This window comes from Numenius arquata, chromosome 5, assembly GCF_964106895.1.
Source record: "Numenius arquata chromosome 5, bNumArq3.hap1.1, whole genome shotgun sequence".
Taxonomy (NCBI): domain Eukaryota; kingdom Metazoa; phylum Chordata; class Aves; order Charadriiformes; family Scolopacidae; genus Numenius; species Numenius arquata.
Window position 1 is genome coordinate 5145164 of NC_133580.1, and position 22063 is coordinate 5167226.

A 22063-nucleotide genomic window follows, 5' to 3' on the forward strand; every position below is an offset into this window, starting at 1 on the left:
TCACCCTTTAATATTGAGGGGGTACATTTCACCTGAAGTCAGTAGATTTCTTTTGTAAATGTGAATGCCCTGTGTGTTTATATCGGCGTGTGTTTCCGAGGAGGACTTGACATAGCTAGCCAGAGATTTTTTCTTCGTATGCTGCACAGGGAAGTTAGTAACAAAGCTATAGGAAAATAGGGATGATTCTGACATCATAAAAAGGTGAGAGCTGAAGGGGGAGCATGAATTGAAAATCATTCTGGTTTATTGTGTCAGAAAAGCTGGGAAGCAAAGGTTGGCTCCAGCAATCCAAGGACATGCATACATACTCTACCAAATCCAGTCAATTGTAGCAAAATTGCATATTTTGGGGGTAAAAGGTTGATGTCTTCAGCATATTGAGGAGAAAATGACACTTTTATTGGTTGTATTTCACCCAGAGCTAGGCAGTTTTGCAGTGTTGGTAGCTCTTGTCCTTCACTGGGAAGTTTACCAAAATTTCATATCTTTTTTCTATCCTAGCTGCTAGGTAGAAAGGATGCAGCAAAATCTAATTATTTTGTGAAATTGGAAAATAAGTGTTGTTATGGTCCTTTAAAATCTGTGCATTACCTTGCAGGAAGTCATGACCTTTTGACTGATGATGTTGTCACACACAGTACAAGTAATGAAAATGATAATGCACAAAATAAACTCAGAAGAAAATTGTTGATTGTCTTTTGCTGACTTTCTGGTTATGTTAATTTAGGATCAAAATACTATATAAATTTTATCAGATAAATTTGAAAGCGGTTTGTGCTAATTTTTACTTGTGATTTTTTTCTTCCGTTTTTTCCGTGAGAGAAAGAATGGAGTTTTGATACACTGTTGTCTGTGCATCTTAGTATATTTTCTGATCTTTTGGAGGGCAGGTGGCTCAAATGATTTCCTCTGAAATTACTCTGTTATGTTATGAAGGATGCCTCTAAAATGTGTTTGTCAGGAAAATACATCTTTCTTTCTTTGCAGGGAACGGGCTCTCATGTTCTTCAACTGTTGGAGGTTGATCTATTTTCTTGCCTCTTCATAATGAAGGATTGGAACCCACATGACATATAAGTAAAATTCTCTGGTCTCAGCTGGGACTCTCAAAAGATGCAGCGAAGACAGAGATCTGAGACCCCAAAGCAGCAAATTCATCACAAAAATCAAACTGATCTCTCTGCATGGCGTAAAGGAAAGAAAAGTGACCCTGAAACAAGTGTCCAGAGTCATGAGTCTCCTAATGACCAGAAAAATGACAGCAAGCAAGACTCCCTTGAGGAAGCTTTGAGTTACTTTGAGAAAGGTAAGAGCGGTTTTAAAGTTAGCAACTTGTGATTGGAAATATAATAGCTAAATTCTTAATAATAATTTAAAATTTATCTAATTTTAGCTGCTGTTTTCCCTCTTTAATGCCTAAGCTTTGTAATATTTCTTTAATGTCTTAAAAGGTTTTCCCCTTCCTGTTGCTATGTAAAGAACCCAACAAAAAGGAATATATCTCAGGACAGATCAGTTTAAAACAGTTCATCTGCAGTTCAGAAGTTTTCATCTGTGTGTTTTGTCTGTCTTTTTTTTTTTTTTTCATTTTCCTAGTTCAAGACCGTGTTTCACTGAAAAAGAACAATGCCTTGCAGAAACACTTGACTACTGTGGAAAGCATTGCCCTGCAAAAGGGGTTACCCCCTGAAGGATTTGATGTATTGCTAAAAGTGGCACTCAGTGGCAAACTTGGTAAAATGTTTATATACTGCTAATGTGTCTTCTGTGAATGTCTCTTTCCCCTCCAATCAAACCTGCTCAAGATAATGTGTTTACGGTGACTGTATTGATAGGTACTTTAGTGTAAAATTAATTTTTCTGGCATGTAACTTCTGAGTTCGGGCCAAAAATAACCTCCGTTCTTGCCACAGGAGAGTGATAACCAGAAAAATATTATGGCTTGTTACAAATATGTTTTGAAAAGCTTATTTCCTTTGTAATTGCAGGTCTCTGAAAGGCTTAATGTGTGTCCTTAGCAACCATGTGTCTCTTCCTTGTTGTAACTGTTTGTGCAGGATTCTTTTGCCCACGATCAAAATAATTGAACAGACATAGTTGTGTTAGTGAAACTTGCTAAAATTAAAATATCATCCTAATAAATAATTTGGCAGTGTCAGTGCAGCTCTCATGTTGCTTTCTTGGAAATGATGGCCGCCATTTATACTTCGAAATAATGAAATATTCAATGAAACAAGCCCTAAACTTTCCCCTCCCTCAAGCACAAAGTATTCTTTCCCCATTATGCAAGTAGTTTAGTGCTTTTCTTGATTTAAAATTATTAGCTTATCTCATGAGCACTAACCTGCTGATGTTTTGCTGACAGTCATATACTCCTTTGATGAAGCAATTGTTTGTTTAATGTTACCAGGAATTTGTGTTTCTTTTGGTTGTCTTGCCAAGAGTCTAAAGACTATTTCAGTACTAAAATACTCGATATTCCATTTTCTTTCTTAAAGCTGGAAAGAAACGTTTCTCATAATTTTTTGAGGTATGTGTAAGTCCCTCCTAGATTCTTGTGCACTGTTACTTTAAGCAAGGAAGCTCTGAATAATCTTGTCCAGGGGGAATTTTGACCTAAGCTGCAAAACCATATCAAATAACCTGGTATGTGAGCAACATCTTATTTTAAAATGTTTGTTTTCCAGCTGATACAGTGAATACTCGTTTACTGAAGAGCCTTGTTCCAGCCTCAGTAATACCAGAAACTTCTGTGGTTTCATCTGTATCTTTGCTCTGTGTCAGCAAATGTTCAGGCAGCACCCAGGTAACTTAAGAAATGTTTGCAGCAGTTACTGCTTCTGTGCAGGGAATGATGATGAGAGATTATTTTCAGGAAGCACAAGTCCTGAGGCTTTAATGTACAAGGTTGTTGCATAAGATACTGTTACTTAGGGGGGCAGAGACACCCATTGCTGAACACCAGTGAGAACTGAGGAACATTTTTGAAGCATGGGTGGAAATTTGCACAGTTTCTGCTTGTCTTGTGTCTCTGAATTCCTTAGGAATGGTTTCTCCACCAACTTTTCTGTGAAATACTTCAGCTATGTGAGGCATTATTCACCATCTTCAGCAAGGTATCCCTTAGGTTCTGTGTGCCTTGGCTGTGGCAACATGACTTAAAGCTAGAAAAGCAGTCTTTTTCATTTTCACATAGTCTGCTCAAAGGTTTACATCATAGAATCGTTTAGGTTGGAACAGACCCTTAAGATCGAGTCCAACCATTAGCCTAGCAGTGCCCAGTCCACCACTAAACCAAGACCCTCAGCACAACTTCTAAATGTCTTTTAAAGACCTCCAGGGATGCTGACTCAACCACATCCCTGGGGAGCCTGTTCCAATGCTTGACAACCCTTTCTGTGAAGAAATTTTTCTTAATATCCAATCTAAACCTTCCCTGGTACAACTTGAGGCTGTTTCTTCTTGTCCTGCCCCTTCTTACCTTGGTGAAGAGAGTGACCCCTCACCTTGCTACACCCTCCTTTCAGGCAGTTGTAGAGAGCGAGAAGGTCTCCCCTCAGCCTCCTTTTCTCCAGGCTGAACACCCCCAGCTCCCTCAGCCGCTCCTCATAAGACTTGTTCTCCAGACCCCTCACCAGCTCTGTTGCCCTTCTCTGGACCCGCTCCAGCCCCTCAGTGTCTTTCCTGTAGTGAGGGGCACATATTGAGAACTGAGCTGCTTTTTCCACTCTGACATGGCATTTGGTGTTCTTGACAGGCTTTCTTCTGCAGCTAAATTATCCCTGTACTGTTCATCTGTAGCTATCTGGTTGTCTTTGAGAGTGGCGTGTATCCTTAATGGTTGTGTCTTTTAAATTGGCTTTTGCCCATCACTTAATGTCATATGGTCTTTTTCTGATCCGCAGCTGCTTTTTTTGAGATGGCTGATCACAATGTTTGACTTCATTGATCACAAGGAACAACTTCATGCCCTCTATGGTTTCTTCTTTTCCTTCCTGCAAGATGAGAAGATGGTAAGGAGAGCTGAAGAATAGATAGAATTGACAGAAACATGCCTAAATGTTCATTAGTAGTATGTGTATTAATGCTGGAATTAGTCTGGAGTAGCTGTTGGTTAGAGATCATTTTCTGCTGGCTGGAATTTATTTTCTTTTTTTCATTTTGCATTCTAAGATTGCTGGGTAATTTAGATTCAGAAACAGGAAAGTACTGCAGGATTATTTTAATAAATTCCCAAAAGTACCTATGACACTGCAGTCTCTGGGATTGCCTTTGATGTCATCATCAGCAGGTGAAGTCTTCAGCTCCTGGGGAGAGAAACTGACTTGCATACCTTGGGCAAAAAGAAAAAAAAAAAACAAACCCTTTTAGAGCAATGTTTATTTAAAGGTGAGAAACTCTAAATGCTGTTAATTAATTAATTTGAAATGTAGCTAAAATGAGAACAAGCAATCAGGAGATGTCTGCTATTTGGCAGCTATAAAATCCAGGTGCTGGAATATTGAATTATTTGGATTCAGTTCACGTTAAGGTCATCTTGGCAGTCATGTCAGATAAGGAATTGTTAATATTCTTTCAGTTTAGGATATTTTGTGGCTAAGACTTTAAAAGTTCCAAGGCTTTGAGTTATATTTCTTGCAAATTTTTTAATGGTTTCAGGTTAATGTTAGTTATAATCTTTTCATAAAACTGGATTTATGTTCTTATTGTTTAAAAGAGCATCTTCAGGCACGATGGGTCAATTGGAAAGCGCGGCAGAGTTGGTGCGAAACTAATTTAAGACCCTTACAGCCTCAACTGTAGTTAGAAGAATCAAATTATTTTGATTCAAAGGTGCCTTTCTTTTTGAAAATGTAATTGTACTTTCACTGCTGACTACTGAAATGTCTAGACCGCGTTCCAAAAAACAAGATCCAAGCTCACTAAATAGCTTGATTACTGCTTGATTATAGGGACCGCTCATAGCGTAGCTAATACTTTTAAATAAAATTGATGTATGTGACATGTAAAGAACATGCTACTTCACGAGGGAGGTAAGGTTTGCTCTACTGCAATGGGGACGCAGTGATGGCTTGAGGCAGCCAACTGAATGAAACAATATAAGCTTGTGAAGCCTGTATGCTGCTTTTAGTGTATCTTGATTAGCAATCTGCACCAGCAGGATAATTAATTGCTGCCTTTTTCTTTGCAGTGCCCCTATGTCTGTCACCTGCTCTACCTGCTGACGAGGAAAGAAAGTGGTGAGTCTGTCCAATTGTATGAGATGGGGAATACCATTTTGTTTCTTATTCTTTTTGCCAGTGCTGCCTTTTCTTCCAACGGAGCTAATACAATGACTAGCCAATATATTGCTTTTAAGGCAAGGAACCATGAGTGGTAGTTCTATCTAATAGCCTAGAATAAGACTGACTGATTCTGCTTGCCTTGCCATGATTTTCTGTAATAAAAGTGGTATTGCGTTTTTGCTTAAATGTCTGATACAGCGGTTTTTAAATCCATTATGTACTTAATTGCTTTTTTTCAGTTAAGCCTTTTCGGATTAGGAAACTGCTTGACCTCCAAGCAAAAATGGTGAGTTTATTTCAAATCTTGTAGAGTTTCAACTGTGGTTAATAATGCAGTTTGTAAAGCTAATGTCCTTACAGGGTGGAAAAGAGCGGTTAGCGTCTCAGGACAGGGTTAGTGTTGGAATTGTAGGTTGTAGTCTTTGTAGCATCAGGGCTTGTTTATCTTGCAAGTGCATCCCTAATTTTTACTTGTGTTTTGTGAGGACATGCAATGATGTGCAAAAAGATGTATGTTTTATAGCTAGACGTGGTGAAATCTCTGAAGCAAGGGGCAGCTTCATTTATCTATTACCATCTTTAATTTTCTGTTCATCTTTCTTTTTCAAGCAGTATCAGAAATGACTGAGAAATATAAGATTGTAGAGGATCTTGCTGCCTTTTTTGTAAGAAAACCTGTTACTATAATAACATGTTTTTGGAGGATTTAGACAGCAGAAAACTATTTTTCTTAGTTTTGATTGTTAAATTCCTTTTTATTAGAATTATGACTACAGGAAGTTCCTTCTTCAATCCCCTTCCTCCTGTATTTCACTGACACAGTTTCTGTTGTTCCTTTAACTTTCATTTTTTCACCTATGGTTACTTACTGGCATGTAGCTTTAGAAAGTTTTTATTAATCACTGGGGTATTTTTTTTTGCTTCTAGAATACAGTATTCAGTTTCTATATCAAAAACATACCCCACGTTTTTTCTCTTGTTCTGCTATTTGACAGGGAATGCAGTCTCATCTGCAGGCTCTACTATCACTTTACAAACTCTTCTGTCCCGAGTTGGTGACCATAGCCCTTCCTGGGAAAATGAAGGTAGGAATTACATCTAATCTATTTGGAACCAGTACTCACGACAGTATTTGTACTGAGATTTCCATTTAAGCTATAGCATGATTTAGTGGTGAAGATTAATTGTATTTCCTCTTTTCACTGACTGAAATCAGGTTTAGAGGAGGATTCCTTGCCTTGTATTTTGTTTCCTCTTCAGTACAATGAGATGATTTGGACTGTAATGAGGATTACTTAAATCTTCCTTCTGGTGTTCTTGCTGGTTTTGACTTGTTTCACACAATGTTAAGTTCTTCAGGAAACAAACTGTCTTATTTGTACATGGCATTGTCCAAATCACTGACTTTCTCGAGTACAAATAACAATGGAAGTTAGTGAGTAACTTCCCACTTGGAAAGTCTATGTCATAGGAAAGAGCAAAAAAAAAAGTGGAGAAAAATGGGGTAAGCTGTTTTGCCAGAGCCTCAAGGTAACAGCAAAAAATACGACTTCTCTTTTAGTGTATCCTGTGAGTATGCTTAGCCCTTTAACCAAGTAGAATATATGTAGCTGAAACGGAATATGTAACAGAAAGTAGCAGCAGGCGAGACATAAATTCTGCAACAAATTTTCTTTTGATACTTCAATGGGATAGACTTAGGGTTTTGGTGTTTCTAGAGGCGACACAATTTATGTTTTAGCAAGTTGTGTTCCTAAAAAATAAAATTTGATTTATTTCAATCTGCTTATGTATTTACATTGCTATATAAATTTATATGTTGCATTGTGCTGCACAACAGTCATCTGTTGGAAAATTTACGTTTTTTGGCATGCACAGAAGTGAAGTAAATAGCTAGCAACTGAAACCCATATACATCTTCAACTGTTTTTATGAATACTTGTACAATAAAAGCTTGATTACCTAGACCCAAACCAATCTGAATACTTTTGTGATGGTTTGGCACTTGATTAGGATTTAAAGACTGATTGCAGTTGAATTGACAAAAATAAGTTTTGTGCAGAAAATGTGTTGGGTTCATTTCTCCAGTTTTCAGCTGTAGTATCTACATTAATTTGAGAATTGGATTACTCATTGAATTGTTCTGTTTGGCGGATATCAATGATGCTGAATTCCGGAAGCTTTCCTCCTAGTAACTTGCATAACCGTATCTCAGTCATGTTTTATTTTAATGTTTACTTGAGATTTATTCTCTGAATTGATGATTGATCAGAATGAGGATTATAAATCAGAAGTGTTGGAGATCTCTTCTGAAAATGGGGACATCATTTCAGAAGGGAATAAAAGCACAACTGTTGAACTATAGTCAAAAGGTAATGAAATTGAGGAACGAGGAGGGTTCTGTGCTGGGAACACCTAACCTCGTGATCTGTCAAGCAGAGTTGAGTGTATCTACATCGCTGTGGTGACGTTTATCAGAATAGAAACTGATCTTTCTGTCACTTAGTTTGTCGTCTTGCATAGATGTCTGATTTATGTTTTCAGACTTACTTCAAGAATTCAGAGGGCCCATGGAAAGCAGCAATCAATGCAGTGAGGCGAAGAAACCAGGAAAACTCTCCAGTGTTGAAGCCACTGGTTTTAGGCACAGCTCAACCTCAGTCACGAAAAAGGGTAGGTTCGGGGCCTAAGGTAGACCCTAGAAGGTGCAAATAATGGGAGTCAGGCTTTATTTCAGCACTGGGAAAGGTGGTGTAGCTATATAGAAATGCAGCATTCCCATTATAAATGAAAGCCTGCATACCTTTTTTGCAAAGCAGGGTCTTTATGGGAGTACCGGTCACAAGTGCACTTGATTGCATTGTAAACTGAGTCATTGCTATTCATTTGTGTTTCTTTTCTACAGAAATGGAATACCCAGGTGATTATACCTGCAAGCAGTGCAAACAGGAATAATTTAGAAGAGGACAGAGAAAAGAAGCTTGTTAATTTGTACAGTATGGATGAATCTTTTCCAGTGGAGCAACTGCAGACCTTTTCTCAGCTTTTACAAAATATCCACCGTCTAGAGGTGAGTTTCAGGAAGGTCTCGATTAAACTCACTGAACGTTTTGAGAAATCAAAGGAAATTCCTCTATGCTCTGTTTATATGTGAATAGTGTGTGGGCTACCTGGTTCTGACAGAGCATCTGGTCCTGCCTGAAGGTGGTGAATGAGTCCTGGGGATGGTCTTGTTGCTGGTAAAAGGATTAGACACCTCTGATAGAATGTGATTCTCTGGCAATTTGCTGATGTAAATACTGAATAACTATTTTTTTTCTTTTCTTTTACAGTTTCCTTCCCAGATGGGTTCAGTGCTAACAAACCCTTTGTTGCTTCACTACATGAATTGCATCAAAGATGAATCCATTTACCTGAGGCTCTACTATTGGATGGGCCAGACTCTTCAGGAAGGTAGGAACTTTGTATTGCCTTGCATAGTAAGGAGGTAAAGGATGTCTGAGGCTTTTCACCTTTCACTAATGGTACTTTGCTATTCAGATTTATAGTGATTAATCACATAGCATTAAAACTACTGGAGGAGAACTGAATTTTGTTTCTGATTGTGCTTATTCTTACTGTGCTCATATTCAAATATAGTATTCTCTCCTGTTCAGAATGTACCTGGTGTGTGGCTGATAATAGCCAATATGAAGAAGAATTCAAGGACTTCCTGGAAACTGTCTACAAGACAGAGTGTTTCTTGCAGGTAAGTGCCTGTTTTGTGAAAGCCAAGGGTGTCACAAAGTCTTCCCTTAAAGTACTTTTGGGACTTATTTGCTTCCTGTAGCATCTCTGAGAAGTGACGGTGTCTCAAGTAATAAAAATACATATTCCTCTAGTGAGTCAATATTCTGGAGATGGCCTTGCTTTCTGCAGGGAAGATAATTTGAGAATGACCTTGAGAATGATAATTTGAATGTCCTGGTGTGAATTGTATGGCAAGAAGGAGGTGGAGGCCTCTTTCTTTCTCTAGGGTGAAGTAAGCACAGTGCAGGCATTTGAGATGAGTTTTGAAGTGTTCATCTTCTGCTTTGTAGGAGGGATTTTCTTCCTGTGAAGAGTTCCTGTATAAGAGCCTTCCTCTCTGGGATGGTTTCTGCTGCCGACCACAAGTCCTCAGACTTGTGAGTTGGATCCCCCTCAGCACCTTCTCTGGTACGTGTTGTGGATCCTTTGGGTGAGGCTGGACAGTGTCTCACCTTGGGGCATAGAATTTGTTCACAGATATCGTGCTGCTTTCTCCTTTGTTTCAGAAGTGAAGTCACATCTCTACGATCCCCTGGTACAGCTCTTCTTCACATCGTCCCTTTACTTTAAGGTAATTTAAGTGAGTACAGTGGCTGTTTACTTCTAGTTGGTGTTGCTCTCTGCCCTTGGGTCAGGTGTAGCAGTCTGAGGGATCGTATGATTCTTTTGGGGAAGTCTATGCCCAAAAGAGGGTAAAATATAAACTTACAACATAATTTCTTTGGGAATTTGAGTGCCTTTATTTCTGGGGCACTGGAAATAGAAAGAACTGGTAGTTCACAAAATGATAGTTGGTTTGTTCTATTGCAATTTTAACTCAGCTTTTCCTGGAGAAGGTGAGTTTACAAATACTATGTCACGCATACATTCAGTTCAACAGGACGTGCAATTATCTCACTGCTCTTTGTGGTCCTGAGAAGCTCTAGATATCTTGCCTTGTATAAGTCCATTCTCATGATGTTTTTTATTTAGTATTATTCACTTATGTAAATTGTCATGAACCTGTTTTCTCTTTGCCTGTTGCAGTGCAGTGTTCTTGAGAGCCTGAAAGAGCTGTTACAGAACTGGTTAAATTGGCACGTGATTCATTCAGATTCAGAGGCTGACTCTCAAGCTCATTCTTTGTGAGTTTATCTGAAATAAATGCAATACAGTGTTCACTAATGCATTTAGATATATATTCTAGCCCTATTACCTTGCATAAAGACTGACTAGAAGGTTAATAATGATGCAATGTTTCTGCTACATTGTAAGCTACCTTGTCAATCCTGTTCTTTCTCTTTCTTTTCTATCATTTCTATTGACACTGAAAACTTAAATGTCCAGAAGTCAAAGTCCTTGTAACACTGACAGCTGGGTCATGTTTGTAATAATCTTGGTAACAGTGTGTTACTGGGTATAGTGAAGAACAAATGCATGGTGCTGAATGCTTGATGAGGCAGAAGGATAAACTTCAATTCCTCTTTTACCACTTTTCCTTTTTTACTGCTTGCGAAGAGGTGCATACACTAATGTTGCGTCATGTCATGGCTGCAGGAATACCACCCTTTCTGGACTAGTGAACACGGTGGCCGAACTGATCCACTTCGTTGGATGGATCTCTACTGTTGCATTGCATTTGGAAAACAATCATACTTTCTTGCTGTACTTCATCCTGGATTTCTATGAGACCGTACGTATCCCATTCATTTTGATTTGCAAAGTCCCGATACTCTAAGACTGTTTGTGTTTGTTTTAAGCTAGAGCATGAAAACACCTTCCTTGTTATAGTTTACAGACTTTGTGATTAAATGCAAATATTCCAAATACTTGGTAGATCTACAGGTGGCAGCTGCTGCTGTTGCATCCGTAGGGATGTGGGTAGATTTGACTCAGCAAGTAACCACACCAAAATATAGGGTAGACCTAAATGGTTGAAGCAGAGACTGAGATATGGATGATGAATGTCTCATACTGAGAAGGAGACAAATGGAGTTGCTTCATCCTGGCCTTCCCCACTAGGTGAAGTTGATGGAGCCAACTGGAATGCAGTGTCATGCTCTCTTTTGCTCTTAAGTGCTTCAGGGTGTACTAATGGCAGTAATAATCTGCCTGGATTTGTTTCATTCCTGCAGGTGTGTGACATGTATCTGAGGTACAATCTGCCTTTGTTGATAATGCCTCCTGCTGGAGTTTTCTACCCAGCGCTTCTCAGCATGGATTCTGTCAGCTTGAATCAGCTCTGTTACATCATGTACAGGTACTACACGTGTGGGGGCTCCTTGTCTTCTCTTTCAGTCTTTTGGAAATGAAATTACTTTGGTGTAAAATCTGACATCTACGTTTTCTTACCATGTAAGGCAAAGGTGAATGTTCCAGCTGTGCCCAGCTTTCATGATACAGGATTTTATAGCTGTAGTTTCTACTTTTTTTTTTATCTGTTCTCCAAAATAGCAAGATTCTGACCTCTTTCCTAGTATTATTCCCACATCTTTGATGTGTGAAGGAAGGAGTTCCCATATTGTTTTGCGAGAACTTAAGTCAGCCAGCTGGAATCACTAGCAGTTAACGATGCAACTTCTCCCTCCAGTGCTTTGATCACTAGTCTTGAGCTTTTCCTTACAAATTCTGTAATGTGCTGAATAGGAAGCACTTCTGCCACCTCCAAACTCTGTGGGATTTTGGGACTGCCCTCGTGCTGCCTTCGGGTCCACAGACAGCACTGTTTAGCGCTCTGCAGGATCCACCAACAGGGCTGCTGTTCTTGGCTTCGTTAGTTCCAGTGGTTGCATCTGAGAAGAAGAGTAGCCAATTGCTGACAGCTGGCACAAGGCTTGCCATGTGGCTTTTCCTCTAAGGAGTCTGCAGGGTAATTAACATGACAGGATGGTCTCTGGGAAATAAGAGGAGCTAGTGCTTATTATATAGAACAACTGTCAAGTCGCATTACTTCCAGTGGCTTCTGTTTCTCTGCTTAGTGAATGGAAGTCTCCCTTAAAAATACACTACAGCCGATTTTAAGACTGTACGTTAGTTCTTGAGTATTGCCTTTATGAAGGTGACTGTCCCAGACAAACCGGTCATGTCTTAATCATTTAAGAAATCAATATTACTGGGGCTCTCCCTATTCTGCCTGGAAAGTGTGGGTCTAGGCCAAGTGATACAGTTTCTTTGAATTCTTTTCCATATCTTCTTTTACCAGTAAAGTTTGATGATCTCTCTCATGGAGGAAATAAGCTTTCTTAATATGTTCCTCTAGGTTTTTTCAACACTGCTAGGCGGTAAAAATTGACAGGCCCCTAACTTTCTATCCTCTGTTTGTTTTTTCAGGTATCGAACCAATTTGGTGGCTGCAAAAGAAAATGAGCTGAGTAAAAAGGTATTGTGGACAAATCTGTGATGTGCTAGAATGGACCTTGGGGAGGAGTTGTGTTGAATGGAGGGGAGGTGTTCTGGTGACATTCTTTTAACGACTGGAGGGAGCACACAAATGCTTTGAGGATGCGATTTCAGTAAATATCAATATATGTTTTCTTGTCCCTCAGAAAATACTGCAATTCAAGTTCAGTAGCCAGACGTACCAAGAGTACAACCAGTACATAGTAGCTATGGTAGGTTGTCTGTGGACATCCAGTGCCTTCCAGAAGGATACTCATCCTCAGGGTCTTCGTATGGATGACGAACTGCTGCAGAAAACTGCAGTGCAGGAATTCAAAAGCAGCTTTAACATTGTCTACCACCCAGCCATGATGGGCTATGCTCTCCTCTTCCTGCAGCAGGTAATGGTGTAGGCCAACATTTGGGCCTCTTCCATAGCACCAGGTGCTCTGTCTTGACAGTTTCTCTGGAGAAGTATCTCTCGGTCCTCTGGCTGACCTGTAGAGTCAACCAAGCTTTCAAAAGCTGGCACAGCATTCTGTGTTTGTGTCAGATCAGTGGCACAATTTGAATAGTCTTCCTTTGCATAATATGAAGGCATGACTGTAACACTTTTAGATGTGAACTTGTGCTTATGATCGTTTTGAGGATAGAACTAAAATACTAAATAATGAAATAAATGACTAATTCAGTAAAAGCTTCCCAATAGTGCATCCTGCCTCCCAAAACACAGAGTGTGACCTAAACATTTAAACTTCAGAAAGTCAATAAATACGTAGTTAAATTGTATACAGGTGCACACAGTAGAACTTTTAGCAGTGCTTTCTGGCTCTTGCAGTAGCTTTTGAGAATGGCTTATTAAAAAAAGACATACAAGTAGCTACTTCAAGTACAGAAGTAAGATAATATGGTGCTGTCTTGTATTGTCTGATATGAGTTCTGCTCATAGTTATCTTGAATTCTGGGTGCCATCCTGTGTTCAATGCATCTACTGAGTAGTGGAGGGAGCAGAATGCCGGAGTTGTTATTGTTCTGAGATGTTTGTGCTGCTCTGAGAAATCAGGTTTTTAGGCTGATCCAAGGGGTGCACAAAGATGCCGTTCTTTGTGAGGAAAAAAAAAGGCAAAAACCCAACAAATGAACAACACAAGAAAAACAACCCAAACCTTCTGTGGAGAATTTTTATTGTCTTCCTATTGCAGAACCAAGAAAGAGGCTTTTATTGTCTTCCTATTGCAGAACCAAGAAAGATGTGTCTTAAGACAGGAAAAAATATTTAGCTGCAGTGTCATCTTTTCTTAAACACTTCAGTGCTGAGCACCAGAGGGCAGTGCTCCGCAGCACACTTGGAGAACACAGGCAATAATCTAAATGTCAGTAGATTCTCTCTTGCTCTTTCCCATTGTGGGGAATTACCGATCTGATGTTTTGAAGGGATAGCTTTTACACTGTAGAGAGACAATGGTTAAAGAGAGCTATAAATATTCTCTGCTGTTATCCTGTAATGCTACAGCAGAGGGCAAGAGGGTTTTCACGTTACCTTGCTGCTTGTGGACACACTGGGATACCGAAAGCCCATTCTGAAGCTTGATTAATAAAATCTCTGAATTTCTTTGCACACCTGAAATCCCTGATTTAGGAGGGGAATAAGCAGAGACCCAGCAACTCTGGACATACTTCTTGTCTGACTTGGTACTGTTTTTATTCCCTCTCCTTAAGGCTTGGCCAGAGGATACCACCTTCAACTTCAGTTTAATTAAGGTAAGATTTCTTGTTTTAGTGAAGCGAAAAGAGTTAGTTTTCGGCAGCTATGTAGAAGAGGATGAGGTGATAATATTAATTCCACTAATGCTCTATAAAATATTTAAAGGGGAAAATTCCAGCTGTAGGCTTTGGTTCAGTCTCTTAACGGGGCCAAACAAGGAATCAACATCTGAGAAATTATGTGTGTAGCCATCTGTGGGTAGTGGTCTGAGATTTTTGTTTCTTCCATGAGCCAGTGTGATATCAGGACAAGGTTGTTTATTGTTCTCTGGAGGTTTCAGAAAAAAGTTGTAATTTTGGTGTACTTGAAACAGAATTTCTATTATCCATGAACTTAATATTAAATTTCTGAGATGGATGTGTAGCTTTGTTATAGCTTTGAACAGGGATCCTCCACTGAGCAAGTACCGTGGCAGTTTGTTTCCTTTCCTGTGTCACAGTGTCCTTCAAACCTGATCTGGAGGAATCATCATTAGTGATGGAAGGATTTAATACCCGTGTTTATTTGGTTCCTGACATCTTCACTGTTGATCTAATAGACTTTTTAAAACTGGGATTAAAAAAATAAATAAATCATGATTTGTCATGTTCAAGCTAAGAATGTGTAATACATAAGTGGAAAGTTGGATCATTTGGGATCAGGACGTGACCCTGTTTACCTGCGGGTATTTACAGACTAGGATGGATGTTGTCAAACTCTGGAAGGAGATATTTGCAGACCTTTTCAGATTGGCCTAAGAAGGAGACAAAGCTACGTCCTGTACATCTGACTGTTCTTTCTGCTTTTATAGGGAAAGAGGTGGAACTGGTATCTGGAATATCTCTATGCGCAAGGTTTAAAGGGCCTGAAGGTCTTTATTGAAAGCAGCATCAATCGCGTTTCCCAGGCTTCCCACAGTAAAGCAGAGAATGTGCAAGTGTGACCCTGGGACCCACTGGAGCCTTTTTATCATCTGGAGCAGGAAAACAGAATATAATGGACCGTGTCACTAATTCTTCCACCATCAGAGGAGAGACACAGAACAATTACCCTTTGTACTGACACCTATTTTAGGAAAGTGAAGACACGGAGGGAAAGCTTAGGCTGCCGTGGTTCACTAGCACCGGACCCGCTCTTGTCCCTGCTGAACTTCTCTGGTCTGAAGCTGCTGGGCTCAGATGTTATGTATTGTCCACATTTTTCATCCTCGTTTTTCTCTGTTGGAGTATCTGCTTTGATTGAGAAACAAACTTTTTCCGTCTCGAAACCGCAATGAGCGGTGCTGCTTCATTGATAAGTAACGTTGATTCCTGACCTGCTTTGCCTGCCTTGACAGTAGGTAATGAGAAACAATTCAATCAGCCTTTCAGGGATACCATTTACGTACTGGACTGGACCACTACGAGTTTCCCAATTCCCTGTTGTACTGTGTACATAGTGGCTTGTAACAGACTGACCAAACTGACCTTCCTGAGCTTCATTATGAACCTTGTAAAAGAGACATTTTGCTGCCATTGCTTATAATGTTCTTCTTGTGCAGCTGGAAAATTTGGTGCTCGGTTGATGGTTTATTGATGATTTGAGCACTTGAACAGCGTTGCCACCAGCTCACCATTTTCTAGTGATAAGTGCAAATGTAGCTTTCCTTCTTGTCTTTTTAGTTCTGTATGTGTTGTATATTATACGTGTACATATATATATAATTTATATTCTGTAAAATGTTTCCAACATGCCATTTTGAAGAAACTCTGCTACAAAATATCGCTTTTCCTGTTATTTCATTTTAACAGTGAGTAGAAGTTGGGAAAAGCTGAACTGGGGTCTCTAAAATTTGAGTGAACTGAATTTCACTGCTGTAAACTAAGGTTGGAACCACTTGAAAGATGGGTCAGAATTTTGCATTGTGAATCTCTAGTTGGATCCAGTGAAGGAATCAGTCCTGAGAGTGACTCCAGAGCCACTAAGGATGTGTTCGGTTTCTTCATCCTCTCAAAATCAGGTTGGCTCGAGGTTGAGTACCACACTTCTTGGCTCAAATAGATGATCTGACTAATACGTATATATATTTATATGTGTATGTATATTCTCTCCAGAGAATAAGAAAAATCTTTCACTGGAGACCTTATAAGAGAGATTTGCAGAGACATCTGCTTAGACTGAAGCATTGCCCTTTCTCACCTGGCTGTGTTATTCCCGCTAGCACAAGTGCTGCTTGTACTTCAAAAATCCTGATTATATTTTCTCAACAGTGGGAAACTCCACAAATTACAAATTCCTCTAAGTGGATATGTCTCAAGATGTGGCCTTAACATATAACCAGTTATCTCCTTCAAAGGCTGGTACAGTTGTTTTGGGTCAGCTCAGCTTGTTGGCTGAGGACTGTCCCAGCCCCACCGGCTGGCAGTCCCTGTCATGGTGTTGCCTGTTCTTTGTTAGATTCTTTAACGGTTTCAGTGAAACGCCCAAGGAGATGAGTTCTGTAGCTCCATAATTATTTTTATAATTTTTCTATTGGGGCTACCTTCAGAAGAGTATTGGAAATGCTAGCACTTATGCTGGAAATCCTGTGTACTGCATTCCTTAAGGACAACTTAATCCTTAGCTTTTGTCCTTGCACTGTACAATTGTCTTCAGATGGTGACCAGGCTTGTAATTCCATATAGGAACTGGGCTGGGGGGATTGACAGTCCTAGGAGAACATGAGGTGAAGACCTGGAAGCAGATATACATCTGTGTGTGGCGGGCTCATTCCGTGGGGAAAGGAGCAAAGACAGAACATCTCAAAGAAGCCATAAATTCTGGCCAGGAAGACAGACTTTGTGTTACCTGGGTGCTGTTTGGAGTTTATGAGGAAGGAGCTGAGCTCTGTAGGATTCCTGTCAGGCTGGAAGTTGCTGCCAGAGGCTTCATTTCAGTTGTGAAAGGTGTCTAGATTTTTAACAGTGTGTGTGATATATGTAAATGTATTTAAAGAGGCTAACAGCAGAGTCCTTTAGAATATACTGAATGCTCTATAGTTATTGGTCCCCGAGGTGAGTTTTCCCTTGAGGCTGGTGTTTGTGAAAACACGAAATCATGTTATGGAAGACTGTTGTTGCAGCATCACAGGTCTTGTATTATACCCTGTGTTACAAAAGTCTTTAAACAAATTGCGTACAACTTTGTCATCCAAGTGCACAGGCTGGACACCTAGAAGTGCAGAAAGAAAGTAACAGGGCAGAGAACTTTCCTTTATTGTCAGCTTTGTGGGTCAAGACGGCTGTTTAAAATCCTCCCCACGCAGCCATGATGTGCCTACTGTTACTGGGCACTTGAGATGACTTGGAGCCTCTTTGTACGCCTTGGTAGTTCTTGTCGCCTTTCACATCTGGACATTTTTTTTTCTCTTTTCTCTAAATATCTGACTTTTCTTCCATTGAGGTGGAATGTTAGTATGGTCCTTTTAGGGAGGAATACGCTGTCGTACCTCTTCCTTTCCCCTCCCTGCTCTGCTCGCTCTTGTCGGTCTAATCACTGTCGTCAATTTTGTAGACCATTTCCTATTACAAGCATGTGCTCACAGAGGTGGCTGACCACGGCATCTGCTCTGGGGACTGGAATGGAGATGGTCAAGACCCATCCATTTCTTGGTAAGTGACAAGTCAGTGATTTACCTCTCGTGCCCATTTCTGCCCGTTGCCAGGTGCCGCCTGCATGTAGGCGCTATGGAACTGTAGCAGAAACAAATGGTTTTTTGGTACTATTTGATAGGAACAACGCCCGATGAAAAGTTCGTTTAAGGCTCGCGTTCACGTTGCCAACCAGCCCCCCAGAATATTGAAGTTTAGGTCAGAGCTTCCCTCTGAGGGGATAATATTCAACACGGTTCACTAGAAAGGAAGCGAATATTTTCCTGTCACAGGTCTGCTGTGTGTTTTTTCTTTCTAGAGGATGCTGTTTCGATGTCCAAATATCCAATATTGGCTGATCTCGGGGAATTGCTGGTTTGTGTCCTGTCTCCCCCACGAGTAGAAGTTGATGAGTTGCTCCAATCCCTGTCTGCCCTCCCTTCTCAGGAGGCTTCTACGTGCATTTGATGTAGGGATTTTGTAGCATTACAAGCTGGCCAAGGGCGGTGGTCACTTCGGCCACTGGAAAAGCTGCAGGATGTGGTTAAGCTGGTTTAGCCGCTTCCAAAAAGCGAGGCCTTTCCCTTTAGAGAAATCCCTGAGTGGGTATTAGACAGGATTTTGAAGCACTGGGCCAGAATCCCGTCTGGGATAAGCAGCCACAGCTCCACTGGGTCTGTGCGGAGCTGTACCAGCTGAACATCTGGTCCATGGGACCGAAGCCATTAACCCCTCCCCTATCAGACACGTTGGCCTGACCATTATGCCTCTGCAAACGCAAATGCCTCGGGCTGGAGTTATGCTCAACGCTTTTTCTGAAGCCGCATTTGCTTCGTGTTTCTGTTAATCGCAATTTTAGTTTGTGGGGAGAGACTCGTTTGTGCATTTTTACCCGTGAGGCTGTGTTGCCCTTTCAGAGAGAGCTTGGTCTGAAAGAGTTAATAATTTCAACCTGTTTTCAGCTGGAATGAAGAAACTGGTTCCTCTGTGTCCCTGCTTTCTGTTCTCTTGTTGGCCTACTTCCCTCTGCTTGCATTTTGCATTCCTAATGCCATGAATAAATCAGGACCCAAGGATTTAGAAGGTGGTACAGCTGTAGCCACTCAGAAAATTGAACCTCTGAGGCTTGTACTGCAGCTCTAATATCTGCCAATATGTGTGCTCCCGAACTCTTCTAATGACATTTAACTGCTACCAAAATAAAATTCACTTTGCCTTTTTTTATATAATGTTTAAGGGTTTTTTTGTGCCTGTACCCAGCGTCTCCTCACTTGGCTCCCTTTGTCTTTTAGTTAAAGCTCAGTTATAAGCCCTTTAGGGCAGGGCAATCGCCTCCTGGCTGTGGTGACAAGATGGTTTATCACAAATCTTTTGCACAGAGGAGGAAAAAAGGAGGGCTCTGACCTGGCAAAGGGTTCATCTTCTCTCCAGAATCACAGCACAGTGAGACTCCCGTCTGGCTGCGGTCCCAGATCTTATTTCTGATAACGTGTTGTTAATAATACACGCTGGACGGCTTTTATTTGTAGCGCTGTGGCTCCTGAGAGCGTGAGAGGGAGCTCTTTGTGTGTTCTTTAGTCAGGGGTTACATCCAGTCCAGGTGAAGAACACCAGGCACTGGGAACAAGCTTGGTCTGAAGGATGAATATCCTGAAAGAACAAACTCTCCAAGTATTTTCTCCCACGAAAGGTGATTTATGTTGTACCGATGGCTTTCCCTCATGACGGCTCTGCTTTTTTTGAATAAAAGTGATGATTTTGGTGTGATGATGGTTTGGTTTCACCAGACTTTTTGCTTTTGACTCTTCTTAGCATATGGTGATGTGGTTTTGGGCACAGGATTCCTGAGATCTGTATCTCGCTGTTAGACCTGCCCGAGTAACTCCCAAGTAATTATAGTTGGCAAAGGAGGAACTGAAGTACATAAATAATGTTCAGTAAAGTGCATATCTTGTGGTGCTGCTTCATTTCTCTGCTTCTCAACTTCCTGTCTTGTAGGAGTAAAAAATCTGCATAGCAGAGGGTGAGATTTTTTTTTTTAAAAATGCCTTAATTATTTTGGCATCTGATTTCCATTTTCAGTCTCACTAGTCTTGCACAAACGTAGAAACCGGAACAGTTGGTCTTCAACAACAACAACAAAAAACCTGCAGGTACCTTACACAGGCTCTAAATGCTATTTTAACCTTGACGGCATTTAGAAATCCGTAGGCTCAGACGTGATTCCATTCTGCAGCTTAATGAGCGAACGTGCATCAGGCAAGCTTTGGTCCCTGCCGGAAAAGTGACACGGAATGGACTGTTCTAGCACAGGCCAGGCCACGGGATATTAAGTCACTGTAACGTGGCTGAGCTCCGGAGCCTCAAGCCCTGGGTTTAGGTGCAAATTGCAACGGATACTTTTGAAAATTTTATTCTCTGCCTAAATCTTTTGTGCTCTTCCTGTAAAGAACTCGGTGATAAGCTTGTTGTGTATATGTATATTTTTATATGGAGCTGTATCCCCATGCAGTTTTGCTCGTGGGAGTCTGGTGAAGTTCCCACTGGCTGGAAAAGGGGAAACACAACCCTTATTTTCTAAATGGGGAAAAAAAGACAGATCTGGGGAACTACAACCTGATCAGCTTCACCTCTGCGCCCAACGAGATCATGGAGCAGATCCTCTGGGAAACTGTTAAAACACATTGGAAAATGAGGAGGTCACTGGTGACAGTCAACATGGCTTCACTGAAGGCAAAATGTGGCTGATAAGTTTGGTGGTCCTCTACGGTGAGGTTACAGCATTGGTGGATAAGGGAAGAGCAACTATTGTCATCTACCTGGACTTGTGCAAAGCATTTGACCCTGTCCCACATGATGTCCTTGTCTCTAAATTGGAGAGATGTGGATTTGACCGATGGGCTACTTGATAGATAAGGAATTGGATGGATAGTCGCACTCAAAGAGTTGCGGTCAATGGCTTGATGTCCAAGCAGAGACCAGGGACGAGTGGTGTTCCTCAGGGGTCGGTATTGGGACTGGTGCTGTTTAACATCTTTGTCAGCAACATGGACAGTGGGATTGAGCGCACCCTCAGCAAGTTTGCTGATGACACCAAGCTGTGGTGTGGTCAACATGCTGGAGGGAAGGGAGGCCATCCAGAGGGACCTGGACAGGCTTGAGAGGTGGTGGGCTCATGCAAACTTCATGAAGATAACCAGGTTAAGGGCAAGGTCCTGCATGTGGGTTGGGGGCAATCCCAGGCACAAATACAGGCTGGGTGGAGAATGGATTGACCCCACCTGGAATACGGTGTCCAGCTCTAGGGTCCTCAACATAAGGACATTGACCTGTTGGAACGGGTCCAGAGAAGGGCCACAAAGATGATCAAAGGGCTGGAGCACCTCTCCCGTGAAAACAGGCTGGCAGAGTTGGGGTTGTTTAGCCTGGAGAAGAGAAGGCTCTGGGGAGACCTTATAGCTCCTTCCAGTACCTAAAGGGGGCTACAGGAGAGATGGGGAGGGACGCTTTATCAGGGAGTGGAGCGATAGGACAAGGGGTGATGGCATTAAACTGAAAGAAGTGAGATTTAGATCAGATATTAGGAAGAAATTCTTTCCTGTGAGGGTGGTGAGACACTGGAACAGGTTGCCCAGAGAAGCTGTGGCTGCCCCATCCCTGGAGGTGTTGAAGGCCAGGCTGGATGGGACTTTGAGCAACCTGGTCTGGTGGGAGGTGTCCCTGTCCAGGGCAGGGGGCTGGAATTGAATGATCTTTAAGATCTCTTCCTACCCAAACCACTCTATGATTCTATGATCTCTTCAGGAAGAGGCTGCTCCCTGCAGGTTTTCTCCCAACGCTCTCTTTCGAGTCTCTAGGCCCGTAACATTCCCATCATGGTTTGCTGTACACGGATCACTAAGCAGTTTCCTTTCTCTTAGGGCACCTCTGTTCCATGTCGAAGTGAATCTTCGGCAGCTCCTGCGCGATTGCTTTCCTGCTCCTTTGTGTGCACAGCCCAGTAAATAAGGAGGGGGATGGAAAGCACATTGTGAATGTGTTGACAGCTTCTGAAGAACAAAACGGCCCCTGAACACCGCCTGTCTGTCTTCCCCTTCTCTGCTGTGTGTTTCTTGCTTTCTTCTCTACCATTTTCTCCTTTTTCTTTTCTTTCTCCATTTCTGCCCCAAATTCTCTTACGCTCCTTTGACACCCCTCATTCTTTTTAATGCTCGCTGCTCTGTAAATATTTCCTCTCTCCCCTGTTTTCCTCTCTCCTTCTCATTTCTCATTTTGGG

General features: G+C 41.3%; 1 protein-coding gene across 1 annotated transcript; it reads left to right on the forward strand.

Annotated features, from left to right (window-relative positions):
* Positions 1–990: 990 nt before the first annotated feature.
* On the forward strand, positions 991–15933 carry CENPI (centromere protein I). Its single transcript, XM_074147722.1, has 20 exons — positions 991–1309; positions 1600–1737; positions 2691–2809; positions 3909–4016; positions 5195–5243; positions 5528–5574; positions 6284–6373; positions 7833–7961; positions 8194–8358; positions 8621–8741; positions 8945–9036; positions 9368–9485; positions 9584–9648; positions 10104–10201; positions 10614–10749; positions 11192–11316; positions 12387–12435; positions 12602–12835; positions 14154–14195; positions 14990–15933. The coding sequence occupies exons 1-20, from the start codon at positions 1117–1119 to the stop codon at positions 15119–15121; spliced, it is 2250 nt and encodes a 749-aa protein (XP_074003823.1). The 5' UTR covers positions 991–1116; the 3' UTR covers positions 15122–15933.
* Positions 15934–22063: the final 6130 nt, after the last annotated feature.